We start from the raw sequence: 15,933 nt of genomic DNA, 5'->3' as shown, positions 1-15,933 counted from the left end.
AATACGCTCGAAAAATTCGATACCAACGCGTAGGACTTGCACCGGAGAGGCGGGGAAGAAGCTTTTTGAAAACCTTGGAGGATTCGAAGATGGCTGCTGAAGAATTCAAAAATGTTGCTGCTAAAGTGAGGGAGGGGGCGGCCGAATGGGTGGTATTAGGTTTAGGGTTTTAGTGTAGTGTTAAATCCATATATTAAGTGCTAATGGGCCATTAATTAAAAATAAAGGGGTTAAAAGGATTTTGGGCTCATTAAGCAATAAAATAATCCCTTCAATCCCAATAACACTACCGAAAACTATTTCGTTTAGGTACGATTTTGAAAATATTGTCCGAACTCTCAAAAAGTCTTTCGACTGGCTAAAGTTTTTCTACCGGTTTAAAACATGACCCGGCGAGTAAAAATACCCTATCAAGGCCCAACTTCAAAAATCTCACTTATATACACCATATATTAAATAATTAAAAGTAATCATTTAATAAAAAAAATTTCTCCTTAATTATCCCCGGTCTCCGTTCATCGTTCGAGCGCGAAAAAACTACTAAAAGCCCTTATGCATGAAACTTTAATAAACCATGAAATCAAACACTTGTTCATGCAATAAAATAATTAAACACATAATTTAGTAAAATCCTAGATTGCATGTAGTCAGGTTACGCAGCTCGAATTTCCTAGACCTTACGATTCTCCCCTCACCCTTCCTTAAATTGAATTTCGTCCTCAAAATTTAAAACGTACCGAATAACTCCGGGTAGCCACTCTTCATCTCAGTCTCGGTCTCCCAAGTAGCCTTCTCCTCGGAATGTTTCAGCCACTTGACCTTGACCATCTGGATCACCTTGTTCTGAAGTCTCCTCTCCTGTCTATCCAATATCTGAGTGGGTCTTTCCTCAAAAGACAGGTTTGGCATCAGCTGCAGTGGCTCATAATTCAGTACATGCGAAGGGTTTGACATGTACTTCCGCAGCATCGAGACGTGGAACACATTATGAACTCCCGCCAGATTCGGCAGTAATGCAAATTTGTAAGCTAGTGTCCCCGCTCTCTCTAGGATCTCGAATGGTCATATGAATCTAGAACTGAGCTTGCCCTTCTTTCCAAATCTCATCACACCATTCATCGGTGCAACTTTCACAAATACATGATCCCCTAATGCAAACTCAATATCCATGCGCCTCTGATCTACATAACTCTTTTGTCGGCTCCGAGCGGTATTCATCATGTCCCGGATCTTGATCAATAACTCTACAGTCTGACTGAAAATATCTAGCACCAACTCTGCTCTTTCCCCTACCTCATCCCAATAAACTGGCGACCTACACTTCCTCCCGTAAAGTGCCTCGTATGGAGCCATGCCGATGGATGCCTGATAGCTGTTGTTGTACGTGAACTTCACGAGAGGTAACTTCGGCTTCCAGCTATCCTGGAAGACGATCATGCAAGCTCTGAGTAGGTCCTTCAATATCTGAATCACCCTCTCTGACTGACCGTCGGTTTGATGATGGAAGGCAGTACTGAATAGCAGCTTAGTACCCAATGCCTGATGCAAACTCTTCCAGGATGCAGACATGGACCTCGGATTCCTGTCTGACACGATGGACACTGGAATCCCATGTAGTCTAACTGTATCTCTGATATACAGCTCTGTATACTGAGTCATGATGAAAGTCTTCCTGATAGGTAGAAAGTGTGCTGACTTAGTGAGCCGATCAACTTTTACCCAAATGGCATTATATCCTCCAGTCGTCCTCCGAAGTCCTATCACGAAACTATTAAGAACCCACAATCGGTCATGATATCTGATTATGACGTCCTCAACTTTATACAACCTCAGGCCCTTAGACTCATCCCTCTGTCTCCACTTCTGTAACTGCTCGTCAGAAGTCTGCTCTGCTCGGATCCTGTCCCTCAGTGTCAACTGCACTGTCAGGGTAGAAAGACTAGGGGCATCGCCCCTGGCAAAAACTGCAAGCTCAAACCTCTGAATCTCTGCCTGCAGTGGTCTCTGAACCGACAACTGAGTGATCACTGCATTCTTCCTGGTCAGGGCATCTGCAACCACATTAGCCTTACCCGAATGGTAGCTAATGTTGCAGTCATAATCCTTCACTAATTCCAGCCATCTCTTCTGTCTCAAATTCAGCTCTTTCTGCATGAAGAAGTACTTCAGGCTCTTGTGATCAGTGAAAATCATGCACTTCTCCCCATACAGATAGTGTCTCATATCTTCAGGGCGAATACCACTGCTAGCTTGAGGTCATGAGTCAGATAATTCTTATCATGGACCTTTAAATGTCTAGATGCGTAGGCTATAACCTTGTCATGCTGTATCAAAATCGCTCCCAAACCGAGCTTCGAAGCATCTGTATAAAGTACAAACTCTCCTTGCCCTGATTGCATAGCTAGAATTGACGCTGAAGTCAATGCCTGCTTCAGCCTGTCAAAACTCTCCTGGCACTCTGATCCCTAGATGAATTTGGCATTCTTCTTCATCAAGGCTGTCATAGGCACCGCAATGGAAGAGAAGTCCTGAATGAACTTCCGGTAGTACCCAGCCAACCTAAGAAACTGCGGATCTCTATCACACTCTTAGGTGTTGGACAATCTCGGACTGCCTCAACCTTATTGGGATCAACCTCCGCTCTATCTCGAGATATGATATGGCCCAAGAATGCCACTATCTAGCCAGAACTCGTAATTACTGAACTTGGAATACAACCGTCTGTCCTGTAGGGTCTGCAGTACGGTCCTTAGATTCTGACTATGCTCCTCTCTGCTCTTCGAATAGATCAGGATGTCGTCTATGAAAACTATGACGAACGGATCAAAGTACGGCCATGAAGATCGCTGGCTCGTTCGTCGATCCGAAGGACATCACCATAAACTCATAGTGCCCATAACGCGTCCTGAAAGTCATCTTATGCACGTCAGACTCTCTCACCTTCAGTTGGTGGTATCCTGATCGGATATCTATCTTTGAGAATAATGATACTCCTTGAAACTGATCAAATAGATCTTCAATCCTTGGCAGAAGATACTTTTTCTTGACTCTAACCTAGTTCAACTCCCGGTAATCAAAACAAAGCCGCATGCTGCCATCTTTCTTCTTAACAAACAGTACCAGTGCACCCCATGGAGAAAAGCTCGGGCGAATGAAACCCTTATCTAGCAAATCTTGTATTTGATCCTTCAGCTCTTTCATCTCTGCAGGTGCTAGATGATAGAGTGCCTTAGAGATCAGCACTGTTCTGGCATCAAGTCGATAAAAAAGTCCACCTCTCTGTCTGGTGGAATGCCTGAAACGTCGTCCGAGAAAACACTGGGAAAATCCCTGACTACCTCAACGTCCTCTAGCTTCTGACTGACTGGCTCGGTCACTGTCACAATACTTGCCAAAAATGCATGGCAGCCTCTCCTCATGAGCTTCCTCGCACAGATGCAAGAAATCATGTGCGACATCTGCTGGTGTCTGGCTGTCTCAAAAATAAATGGCTTATCAATGAAGTGCCTCAGCTTCTCCCGGGAGTCATTAGCAATTAGGGGCACAAAGTGACACCTCCTCTCAAACTTCCTTACAAACTCTGCGACGCTGCTGTCTCCCTGTCACAAAGTCATAAACTGTAACGCCCCAGATTCGACGACTGTCCTCACTGTACCAAGACGAGTCTTTCCAGCGTGCTTATGTCCTCACTCACACACACCCTGAGAAACTTCCCAGGAGGTCACCCATCCCAAAATTGCCCCAAGTCAAGCACACTTAACTTTGGAGTTCTTATGTGATGAGCTACCGAAAAGAAGATGCACCTTCGTGATATGAGTAGTACAAATCAAATCTTTTAAGCCCTCTTCAACTGTACAGTCCATTACATTGAACAGTCTCGGAATCCCTCTCATTCCCGTGTGGGATCGGTTCATTCATGTTCCCTCCACCTAGAAGCCTGCCAGGAGCCGCTCATTGTCCGTGCAACTGATGGCACCGGCGATCACCCCCCGCCCTCTTCGGCCCCGGGCCTCACATGCCCACCAGCTTCCGCTTGGTTCGTCCCCGAACCACACCGTACTAAGAGAAGTCGGCTCTGATTCCAACTGTAAAAGGCCCGTATTTCTTATTTAGTTATTTAGAAAATTTTTAATAATTCCGCAAAATTATAAATAAGAAATACGGGCCTTTTACATAAACTCCCTATTCAGGCAGGAGCGTACTTCTTCAGTGAAGTACTTGGAGTAGAAGACCTCCTTGAAACCATCCCAATTAAGTGTTTGCAAATTCACTGACACATATGCGCTCTCCCACCACAGTCTGACGTCTCCTGTTAGCAGGAAAGTGGCACATCTAACTCTGTCTGCATCCTGCAGTTCCATGAAAGCGAAAATCACCTCGATGGACTTAATCCATCCCTCAGCTACCATCGGGTCAGTAGTCCTCGAGAACTCTTTTGGGTCCATCCTCCTGAACCGCTCATAAACAGCCTCTGGTCTGGGCCTCGCACCTATATCTACGGCAGCGTTGTTCCCCGCAAACTGTACGAAGAATTGAGTCATCCCTGCAAACATCTGAGCTCGCATATCTGGCGGTGGACAAGGAGGAGTGGCCCTCTCCCCATCCTGAGCTTCTCCATTCTCATCCCTTGCTCCACGGGCAACCATATGTCTAAGAGGCATAATGTTCCATTATTTACCAAACATGTAAACCCAACATGCATGAACATAATATCTATATCAAAAGATGCACGTAATTCGAGTCTAAAACATGCACATGCTGAAATCATGACTTGAAGCTTACTACATGAAAGAATTTAAAACGTTAAAACTTACAGACTTGAGGTGTGACTTCGTGAGCTTCTCGCAACTGGCAGTAAGCATAACCCTTTACAAGAACACCGCTCTGATACCAACTGTAACATACCGTGTTTTTAAACTACTTTAAAATTTGCGGAAAAATAAAAAATTTCTCAAATAAATAATAAATTTTCAAATTACGATAAAAATAATCTGCTCGTCTAAAATTTCATCAAATAAAACAACTACAATCAAAGTTTGCAAAAGCACTTGTTTAAACATCATAAAATAATCCCGTGAAAATCAAAGTATTTGATACGTGCATAAAAATTTCTTAAAACCTAAGCGGTCCTCGGGTTTAGCCTCCGCGTAGTCCGAGCCAACACACTGATCCCCACCTCTCGTCTCCTCGTACTCGTCCTCACCTGCATCGATCAAGTCTAGTGAGTCTAAATACTCAACACATATAAACTGGGCATAACGAGTAATACATAATAAAACCACATGCATTTTTAAAGTAGAACATACATACTTGAAACTTGAACTTACTAACATAAACAAAGACGTGCCATCATCATAAAACTTTTTGTAAACAAATTTGCATCATACATACTTGAACATACATAACTTCATCATTTTGTGTAGAGATATGTTTCAAAGCAAGTGACACGTAACATAGTGCGCCTGATCAGACTAAACCACAGTACTGACTGAACTAGCAGGGATGTCCACTACCACATACATAAGATCCCCTGTCATACTTTACCGGGTGGATTGGTCCCTGGTCATACTTTACCGGGGTGGAGAGGTCCTCGGCTACGTTCACCGACTTCCAAACCCGTTCATAATTGGTCACGAGACATTTAGCATACCTCAAAAACATAAAAATATTTTCTTTGCACGTCGAATATACTTAAAAACATCGAGGGATTCGTTGGAATGCTCTGGACATGCTACCCTAACCAAAGCAACAAAGATTCAGAAGATCCCAACGAAGCCTGCAACTAAAACTTGAGAAAACATGAAGAACATGCACAAATTTTCACAGCTTGAGCGGGTTTACGATAAAATCATATCTCTCTCATTTCTTATCAGAAAATTACGAATTTACTGTCAAATAGAAGATAACATAAAGTAATACAAATCATATGTTGAAAACATTTCCAGAAAACCAACCTATAAGTCTCAGAATTTAAAATAACAGAAGGTGACAGATTTTGTGATGCAGAAATTTTATAGCTTGAGCAGTCCCACGAAAATGATCATAACTCACTCGTTTCTTGTCCAAAAATTACGAATTTATGGTAACAAAAATTCCTACGTTTTATATGTTGAAGTTTTTCCAGAAAATTGACCGAAAATTCTCAGTATTCGAAAAGACAGCAGACTCAGTTTTTGAGATCCAAAATTTTGATCTAAAATCGTTTCAAACATTTTTGCTCAAACTTTTACATAACATACACATGTTTTTCATACAATATACATCAAAATAATTACTATGACAAGATCGATGCAAAAACAAAGAATATACATGCCTTTGATCTTTAAAACTCAAAATACGGCGAATAACAAAACGACGCGGTGCGGGAAGCGATTCGGGCGACTTGAGGCCCGATTTTTCCTATTAAAATCAACGTGTGGTTGCTGAAATTTTTGAAGAAGAAAGATGGAGATGGGGCTGCTGAAGAAAGAGCCTAAGAACCCTTCAAATTCTCTCCAAAAAAAAAAATGAAAGGGTGCAAGAGATGTGTGTGTCATAGGCAAAAGTGTGTGTTAAATATATATAGTGCATGTGTGTGTGAGTGTAACGTGTATGTGTGTGTTTGAGATAGTGGGTTAGTGGATTAGTGGGGATTAAGGACTTTAATTAATAATTAACTTGCTAATTAAGACTACTAACTCACTATTAACTTTACTAAAAATCCCATAATTTAGAATAAAATAATCAAGTCATAAACTTTGAAACTTTAAAATCTTAAAAATCACCTAATAATTAAATTAAGCTTTAAAATGCTAAAAACTTAATAAATCATTTAAAATGACACTTTATTGACTTGAAATAAACTACCACATTTTACAAATCGTCCAAATCGTCGCCGGTCACTTTTCCCCGAATCCGCATCGAATAATCGCCAGAAACATGAAACTCCAGAAAACATTTTAACTTGCATCAAATAATCATATAATAATTTAAAATAATGCAAATCATTAATCGTTCATTGCCAAAAAAATCATTTTAAAATTAAATAAATAATTTAGCAATTTAAATAAATGCATGATTTTTACGTATACTGATTTTGAGCTCTACACCTAGCGTGGCTATGACTCCTTCCCAAACCCAACCATGTCCCAGCCCAGCCTTGGTTGCGCCCAAGCCGAGCCATGCAAGGTTTAACCCTCTTGACTGAGCCCTTGACACAAAACCATGTTAATTCGTTTCCAGCTTGTTCCAAGTTCGTGTGTAGCTTATTATGTGCATCCTAGGACTCCTTAAATCGTGTAAAACGTTGCCCTTTAGATCCTTAATCATGGCAGCCCCTTCATGTAAACATATAATGTGATTTGATTCCAAAACACACTTTCAAACCCATGTTTAGCATAAAACGAAAATAATAAAAATAGAACATGTTTTTTCATACAAATCATAATTACATACATATCATGGTGTGATGGATGAGTAAAGGAAGAAATATGGCGTGCCTTTGCGTATAATATTACGCACTAAAATTCCGTTGACAATGCGAAGAACGGCAACGAGGAAACCCTAGGCTGAAAATTTCTCAAGAACCGAAGCTTTCCTCTTGTTGAATTTGTGTGTGCCGTGTGATTTGGTGGAGGATAAAGAGTCCTTGTAAGTTGTTTAGGGGTGAGGGGCATGTGATGTTGAATTATGGGGTGGGTTTAGTATTTTATATTTAATCAATACACTAATAATAGCTTATGCCCATTAACATGGTTAGTTAGGCCAATTAAGCCCATTAGTACATTAATAAAATATTTCGTTTAGTAAAGTTCGTGATACTATTAGTTGAGTTGTCAAAAAGTTCGTATTTTTACTGAAAATCGAATACCGATAAAATTTACGTCTCGACGTATAAAATCGCCCCAAAACTCTTTATTTTCAAAAAAAACAAAAGACATCAACCTTATTTTAAATAATTAAAAACAATTATTTAATGAAAATATTTTTCATTTTTCAACATTCGGTCTCCGTTCCTCGATGGCAACTCGAATAACCTTTAAAATACATTTTAATGCATTCAAGTAGAAAACTACTTAAAAATCATATAAACATATCAACATAATCAATTTAGCAATTAAAATCAATTAATTAGCTATTTTCCATATTTTTATATTTGCATGCAGTTGGATTACGTCGTCTTATTTTTAGTACTTACAAAACCATAAGCAATATTTATGATTTTAATTTCAATGCATTGATATTATTCCACTCAGTATTGTATGTATATATATAAACAATAAATTAAACATATATATAACACAATAAATATTTAAATTGACAAATTAAATTACACATGAATTTTAAGAACTAATTTTAATGTGTATAAATTATTTAACCAAATGCTATATGTATATCGAATTATATATATAACTAAATAATATTATATAACACATTAATTCTGAAAACAAATTTCAAATGCCCACAATTGAGGGCATTTGGTATTATCTGCATAAGTTGGCCGCATGAGCCAACTCATTAAATTTTTATTTTTTAATAATAAAAATTTGCATGTTATTTATACAATTGGCTCTCACTTTATAAAATTTGAGAATGTCAATCAAGTTGGCAGACAATTTTCCATAAAAAATGCTGCCAATTAAATCTAATTGGTTGAATGTCATTTTTTTAAAAACAAGTCTTCATCTCAATAAATGAGATTGAAGTCTTCAAGAAACGTATCTTATCTCTTACTTCAATAAATAAAAATAGAATTTTTTCCCATGAAGACCGAACCATATCAAAACATGAATCTAAATTTTAAAAATAAATCAGAATTTTAGATAAAAATCCATAACTCATCAATCATAAAAGCATATGTCAATCTTACGAAATCCAGCGTCTAAACTTTTGAAAACGAAACATAATTCTCTCTTTAAAATAATCCTCAAAATCTTAATCAAAACTTTGATAATCATAATATTGCGGAAAACGTAAGGTCTTCGGAAGTATACTAGCATGTCCGATCCACTCAAGCGTTGAGCCTCCCTCAACATCATTATCACCTGCGACCATTCAAACCTAGTGAGTCTAACGACTCATCACGTCCAAACCATACGTAACGAGTAATAAGTATACATGCACATGCATTTAAAATAATATTTTTAATAAAATAAATTGACATAAAAACTCGTAGACATATAAACATTTTTTGTAAATCATTTAAGCACATAATATCGTAAAGCATTTCCTTCTCATAAATCATTTTAGTGAAGTTTGATCCTTGAAATTGACTAGTCTTTTTCTTTATCCTCTTTCGATTGATCAATCTATAAATCATGGTACCTAACGGTGGGGCGTCAGCAATTCTTGTCACTAAGCTGTGACCTAAAATAAAATAAGTTCACGGTCTCTTCTTAAAACGGATCCCCCACCAATCCTCTGAGTCACAGTCAATTCACATTTTTCAAAATATTTTTCCTTTTCTTTGATTTATAACATAAGATATTTTCCAAAAATCGTAAAATTAGCATTTCCGGGAAAATCGCTCAACTGTAGCATTTATCGTAAAAATATCATAAATTCACTATAATCATTTTAAAAATCATTTAACATGTATTATGACCTTTTGGGACACTGCCAGGACATTCGAACTACCCGGGACGTAAAATGACAATTTTTCTCCTGGACCCCGAACTTCTCGTTTTTGACTTTTTCCAATGTTTCTTGACTTGAGCCTATCCCGAACCATCATATAACCTTATTTTTTACTTCTACTAATTTCTTAAGCGTAAATTCGCGCCCTTCGATTTATTCAACTTAATCGCTAAACTGTAATTCCGTTTCGTGACCGGATTTAACTCAAAACTTAATAACTTTTTCCCAAAATCGAACCACGACTTACTAGACCCTAGTCCAACCTCATGAGCCACGGTCCAGCCCACACAAGACCACTGTCCAGCCTCTTCCCTCAGCCTTGGCCAAACCGCATGTTTTTCCCATGATTTGCATCGTGGCCAACTTTACCTCGATCAACCTTCAACCAACCCCTAGCTAGACCAACTCCAGCCCCTTAGTCACCATCTTAGGATCCGACTAGACCACTCACGTGCCAGCTCTCGCGCACAGCCCACCATGCGTCGTATTTCACCATTTCTTTCCCCAAAACCTGCGCCCTAGGCCCCAACCGAGCTCTCAACGCTTCTCTATCGTTCCACCCTTGTTTCCAACCACACTAGGACGCTCTAAGACCATGAATCGACCCAACACAAGGCTTGATCACTGTTGGACAGCCCACACGCAGCCTTCCATCGCAAGTGAGGCTCGGCACTTTACCCCCTCGTTTCAGCCCTTTTCTAACCTACATGAGACTCCATTTAGGACTTCTAAACATCATCTCCCTTCCCCTTAGTGGCACCGAGTCCCTAGGAATCATAACGCGACTCAAACGTGCATTAAAAACTTCGAAACTTTAAAATAAATTATTCAAAATATTGATAAAACTTGATCATCGTGTTTTTAATTCAAAATATCATAAACATGCATAATATGATTTGAACGATACAAAAAAGAAAGGTTTAGAACGTGTCTTTGCGTTTAAACACTCAAAATATGAATCTCGATACGGTAGAACATCGGTGACGGACGGAGGACGATTTCTATCCTTTTTTCTCGACAAAAACTCATCGAAAATCCACCAAAAACCAACCTTGGGATGCAAAGGAGTAGGGTGATAGTTGCTGGAAGGAAGAACAAGGAAAAAAATCGAAGAACGAATGAGAAAAAAATTCAAAACTTCTCCTTGCAAGTCCCTTGGAATCAGCCGCAGTTCTTCACTTCTTTTGACGACTATACCCTTCATGTAAGAGTGTGTGTATTTAGGTTTAGGGTTTAATTATATATATATAAAAACAAAATGACTTTCTAATTACTTAATCGATGGGCTTAATTAACCCTAGTTTTTAAGTAATAAGTTAGGCTCATTAAGATTAATAAAATTATAAGGCCTCAAATTAAAAGATTTATCTATTTCCAAAAATACTTTATAAAATACATAAATTCTTTACTCCCATTAATTAATTTAAATTTGACCTTAAAATACTAAAATTCTTATATTATTTAAAATAAATATTTTCTTAACTAAAAATAAAAACTTAGATTTTAAATCTTTAATACCTTAATCGTCTCTGGTCCTCCGTCCTGGGCCAACCACTGATATTCACCTGAAAATCTTTAAATTATGCAATCGGACAAAATTACACAATTAATCACTCAAAATATATCATTCATGCGTCCAAAATCATTTAATTAAATTAATTTAGCAAATTAAAATTTTCATGCATGTGGTTTACGTAATGGGATTTTTGGACGTTACACTTCACGTGATCTCTAAATCAAATACATATGCAAAAAATCATCATCTTCTACCTTCAGCCATTTGTTTTAAAAATTCAACTTCCTTTCCCAAAACTTTTAGAAATCAATTTCTTAATTTTAACAGATTTCTCTGTCCACATACAACCTTCAATTCATGCTTCCAAAGTTTTTGCTTATTACATATCAAAATTCATAAACAAATTATCATCTTCAAGATTTCAACCTAGATATACTCATAGAAATTCCTAGGTAAATTTCTTAATATGATGATATCCGATCTTCAAGCTTTTTACATAAACTTTCAAAAATAAATTTTTTTGAAGAGTTCATGATATCATAATTTTTGAAAAATGAAGAACAAATATATTCAAGACAGATGTATATTGGCTTTCATACTAAATGTTAGATTTTTTTTTCTCAACCAAAATCATGTTTCTATACATCGATGAACATGATAAACAAATACGCAGAAACAGATTGAGTATTACCTCTAACTATTGAATAATTTGTAAGTATTCCGTTTTTCTCTAAGCCTTCTAATCAATCCAACACGTTGTAGATTGTGTACTATTGTTCTTATGGGTTGTGTGAGTTTTATGCTTAGGGATATCATCGTTGTTATTTATAGGCATTCTCATACCATCAATGAGTGAGATTGGGATTTGAAGGTCAAAAAGATATGTGTATGCTTGTTTCAAAAGTCTAAAGTCTTTAATCCAAAATTGAGGCTATTGTCGGCTGCTCAATTATGTTTTTTCTTATTTATTTGTTTTATATAGGTCATTATATGATTTCATTTTTCGACTTCAAATCTTTCTTACAAACCAATCTTCACATAAGAGAAAAAGGAAACAAAAACAAAATTAAAAGGGGTGTAAAATCATATGCTTGCTACGGTATAACAGAATTATCAAAATTAAAATATTGTTAGGGTCTCTGTGCATGTGTTTTGTACAAGATTTTTTTGAAATCAAGCCATTTTATATATACAAATAAAAATAATAATTTCAAACGAAACATTGTAAGACATGTAGAATTATATGTTAATTACCATAAGTCAGGAGTATGATTTTCCCTACCAACACTTTTTTAGACGAATACGTCGCATTGAGTTTGCTCAATGTAGTTTATCTGACTAACCTAATTTATAAATTATTCTATTAGTTCGATGTTTATCCCGTCCTGGGGTTCAACTGTCAAAAAAATACAAAAGAAAAGAAGAGAAAAAATCACATGTTTATTGGTGTCATTTCAATATTGTGCTTTGGGATCATGCATTAATCAGCGTTGTCTTCTACATGTGGAAACAATATTGTCCTAACTTGGATTCTTTGTTTTAAGAGTTTTGGATGGAATATTATACTTTTTTTAGTTCATTCTCAACAAAGCATTCTCCACTTTATTTTTTCAGAATTATTTCTAAGATAAATTACTTCTTTGGAAAAATAGAACCAAAGCTAAAAAGATAGAAAAAAATCATAAAATCACATTCCCTTCAAGGGAATAGATTGTGAAAAAGTGGAAGACGATGTCCACAATAAAACAGATCATTCACATTACATAAACTGAAAATGGATACCTACATCAATTCTTGCAACTCAGTATTTGGAAATCATTCATGAAAATACCGGCCTACAGCACTACTAGTTAATGCCATTCGATCCCTCCGAGTGTAGTACAACCAACTCCTTCCCATGCAGAACTGCAACCGACGTTTTCACTGTCAATACCTTCCATATTGTCGTCCCACCAGCCACCCCCATTCTCATCTGTTTCGAAAATCACAAGGTTTTTGTCACACAACTGAAGTTAGGGAAAAATGCATGAATAACAATCGGGGAAAGTGGAAGAAAATGTATAAGAAATGATACGATGTTTGCTTTCTTGTTTAAGAATATATCCATTACAGTGATTGAACAGAGGCTTGGATTCCTCCTTGCTGGAAAATTTCTTCCTTTTCCTACTCTGTATCGGTCTTAAATCATCTCCAAGAACTGCCAACACCTTTCCAGCTGATGGCTTATCATGATCTAATCACAGTTCGTATAGAAATTAGATATATATATATATATATCCTTTTGAACAAACATTCTCTTGTGACATTCAAAATGGAATTTTACACATATACTTTAACATCATCTACTACACATGCCTTTATCTACCAAATCACATCACTCGAGCGATAATTTCGTTGATAGCATTGAAGTAAACTTTTAAGCTGGTTATATCATCAATATCCAGAGTCTTAATAGAGGTTATTTATTTCAAAAATGCAACATTTCCGAGGAGAACTCTTGCATTTCATCTGTATAGATGATGCAACACATTAAAATCACACTTAAATCACTATCCATATGTGCTCTCAAATTTCTTAGGCATCACTATATGCTCTATATCAAAAATTTCAATATGATTCATGAACTATTGATGGGAAAATTAATCTGGAAATTTCTAATTTTATTGGTTCACACCATAGACACTATTTTAGCAATAGAGGAAATTGTGTTAGCGTACTATGGTTCTGCCAACTTCAACTACCTTATATTGAATACTAAGTCCGGATGACAAAGCAACTTGTAGACATATAACCAAATATTGAAATGCTTTGATTTTTGATCGAGTATGGTTAACTACGACTTATCCTTTTTAACAGGGTTGTGGCGTATGGAAACTTCATCACCAAACTAAAATATATGGTTGCATACCTTCAAACGGATTTTCTCTGTTTCTTGCTTGTTGTAAGTCTTGAATATCATTTGGAGCAGAGATGTTTGAGCAATCTTTCTTTTCCTCGCCATTATTCTTTAACATTTGAAAAACACTATCAATAGACAGGTTTGCATCTGCTTCTCCACCATCATTAGAATTTACTCCAACTACATTTGAATTTGACACTTCACAACTTAAGGGCGACATAAAGGGCTGCTCCTTCCCCTGCTTATAGTACCTTATGTTACAGTATGTACATACGTAATTTACCTGTTTACATATTTAAAACTTCTGAACAGTCTAAATAAATGTAGCACATGCCTAAAGTCTTGAATGATGCACTTGCAACATCTTCCACAACTTTTTTGGTAGACAAACCAAAAAGGTATGAACAAAGAACAGATAAAGATCCAACTTCATTTGATAGTAGGGAGATATCATTTTATTATTTCTGAATTCAATGTTTTGTTTGGTTATGTTTGCAGAGGTTGTTGAAGAGAAGAGACATTCCCTCCCTTTGAAAATAGTTCATTATTTGTATCAGAATACACTCTTACTTCATTTCCCTCTTTTTATTCTCACTCCCGTTGTAGCTAACTTCCAACTACTTTTGGCAAACCAAATACTTGGAAATACAACATTTATTTTTTTTATTCCGCCAATTTCTTGGAAAACATCTTAGTCTCTTATTTCTATTTTTTCCTTCGTCTTCTTCTTCAACGAATAGTTAGCAAAACAACAAAGATATCCTAAGCACTCCATGGAAATCGAACAAAAAAATATTATGATTTAATCCCTACTTGTTGATTAACTTATGCCATATACCAATAAAGAATAACCCACATGAACGGGGGGCCATGGGTCAGCGCGCATTAGCAAACCAGTGAAATAATCCAACCAGTGGCTCATGTTTTTTCCCTTCACGAAAATAGAATTCTAACTATTAGCTTATTTGTTTTTATCGCAATAGACTCTCAAACATCAAAACCGTGATATTTTTTTTTATTAATTTGTGAATAAACACATGGGCCATTACATGATTTTGAGGATTACCCGAGAAGAGTGTGGCGCGGAAGTCCTCCGCACCTTCCGTTTAAGGAAATCCGATAGCGAAAGCTGCGAACCCTGTTGAGTAGAAGCTTTAATCCCAACATCTTTGTCACAAACACTCGACCTGAAAACGAAACCCAGATCTGGAAAACTGAAAAGAGAGCAGAAAACAAGAAACCCCCGGTATCCAAGAATTTGAAAAAATAAAAAAAATTATAACAATAAATGAATAAACCCTAGCTCTACCGCTTTGGGCCACGGAAGAGAACGGTAGAAGTTATGGAGCGTTGCCCCGCCGGCCTGATCGAAGGCTGTTTTGATTTCATTTCAATGTCGATTCTCATTCTGAACTGAATCCTTCTCGTGTAGTCGTGTTCATTTGGTCTGTAGACTACCACTGTTATATTTAGCGCCAATGTTATTTGAAATTTATTTTTATGAACTCAATTTCAAATTCACTTTTAAATATTTATATATAATATTTTATATTAATTACGATGAATTTAAAGTTCACACAATAATATTTTCATTTGAAATATATTCTATTTTTATTTTACAAATATGTAAATAAATCATTTGTAATTTTAAATAATAAAACTATAATCGAAATCAATAATTTCAAATTTATCGTTCCAAACAAAATCTAAATGTTATTTGGAGCCAACCTTCTAGACTAAAAATGGTTCTAGACTTCTACCTACGCCCCGACTCAAGTTTTAAATGGATGATTCCAGTTTTGATAGAAGTTGGCATCAAAACCAAACCGCAGAATATGATTTTAGTTTTATTTTCTAATGGTTTATGTTTCTGTTTATAACCATTTTCGATTATGATTTGAAC

The 15,933-nt window shown here is 36.7% G+C and overlaps 1 protein-coding gene across 5 annotated transcripts; it reads right to left on the bottom strand.

The window, feature by feature from the left end:
* Window positions 1-12,813: 12,813 nt before the first annotated feature.
* Window positions 12,814-15,507, bottom strand: LOC140961891 (uncharacterized). Of its 5 annotated transcripts, none has more exons than XM_073420659.1 (5): window positions 15,340-15,507; window positions 15,097-15,217; window positions 14,040-14,313; window positions 13,242-13,364; window positions 12,814-13,103 (listed from the first exon to the last, which is right to left on the bottom strand). In XM_073420659.1, the coding sequence occupies exons 1-5, from the start codon at window positions 15,435-15,437 to the stop codon at window positions 12,982-12,984; spliced, it is 738 nt and encodes a 245-aa protein (XP_073276760.1). In that variant the 5' UTR covers window positions 15,438-15,507; the 3' UTR covers window positions 12,814-12,981. The 5 variants fall into 5 exon arrangements, with proteins under 5 accessions (XP_073276760.1, XP_073276761.1, XP_073276762.1 ...); XM_073420660.1 differs by having other exon boundaries at window positions 13,242-13,346; XM_073420661.1 differs by having other exon boundaries at window positions 13,242-13,328.
* Between the last annotated feature and the right edge of the window lie 426 nt (window positions 15,508-15,933).

This window comes from Primulina huaijiensis, chromosome 16, assembly GCF_012295235.1.
Source record: "Primulina huaijiensis isolate GDHJ02 chromosome 16, ASM1229523v2, whole genome shotgun sequence".
Taxonomy (NCBI): domain Eukaryota; kingdom Viridiplantae; phylum Streptophyta; class Magnoliopsida; order Lamiales; family Gesneriaceae; genus Primulina; species Primulina huaijiensis.
Note: the sequence above shows the minus strand (reverse complement) of the source record. Positions and strands in the feature narration are given on the sequence as shown.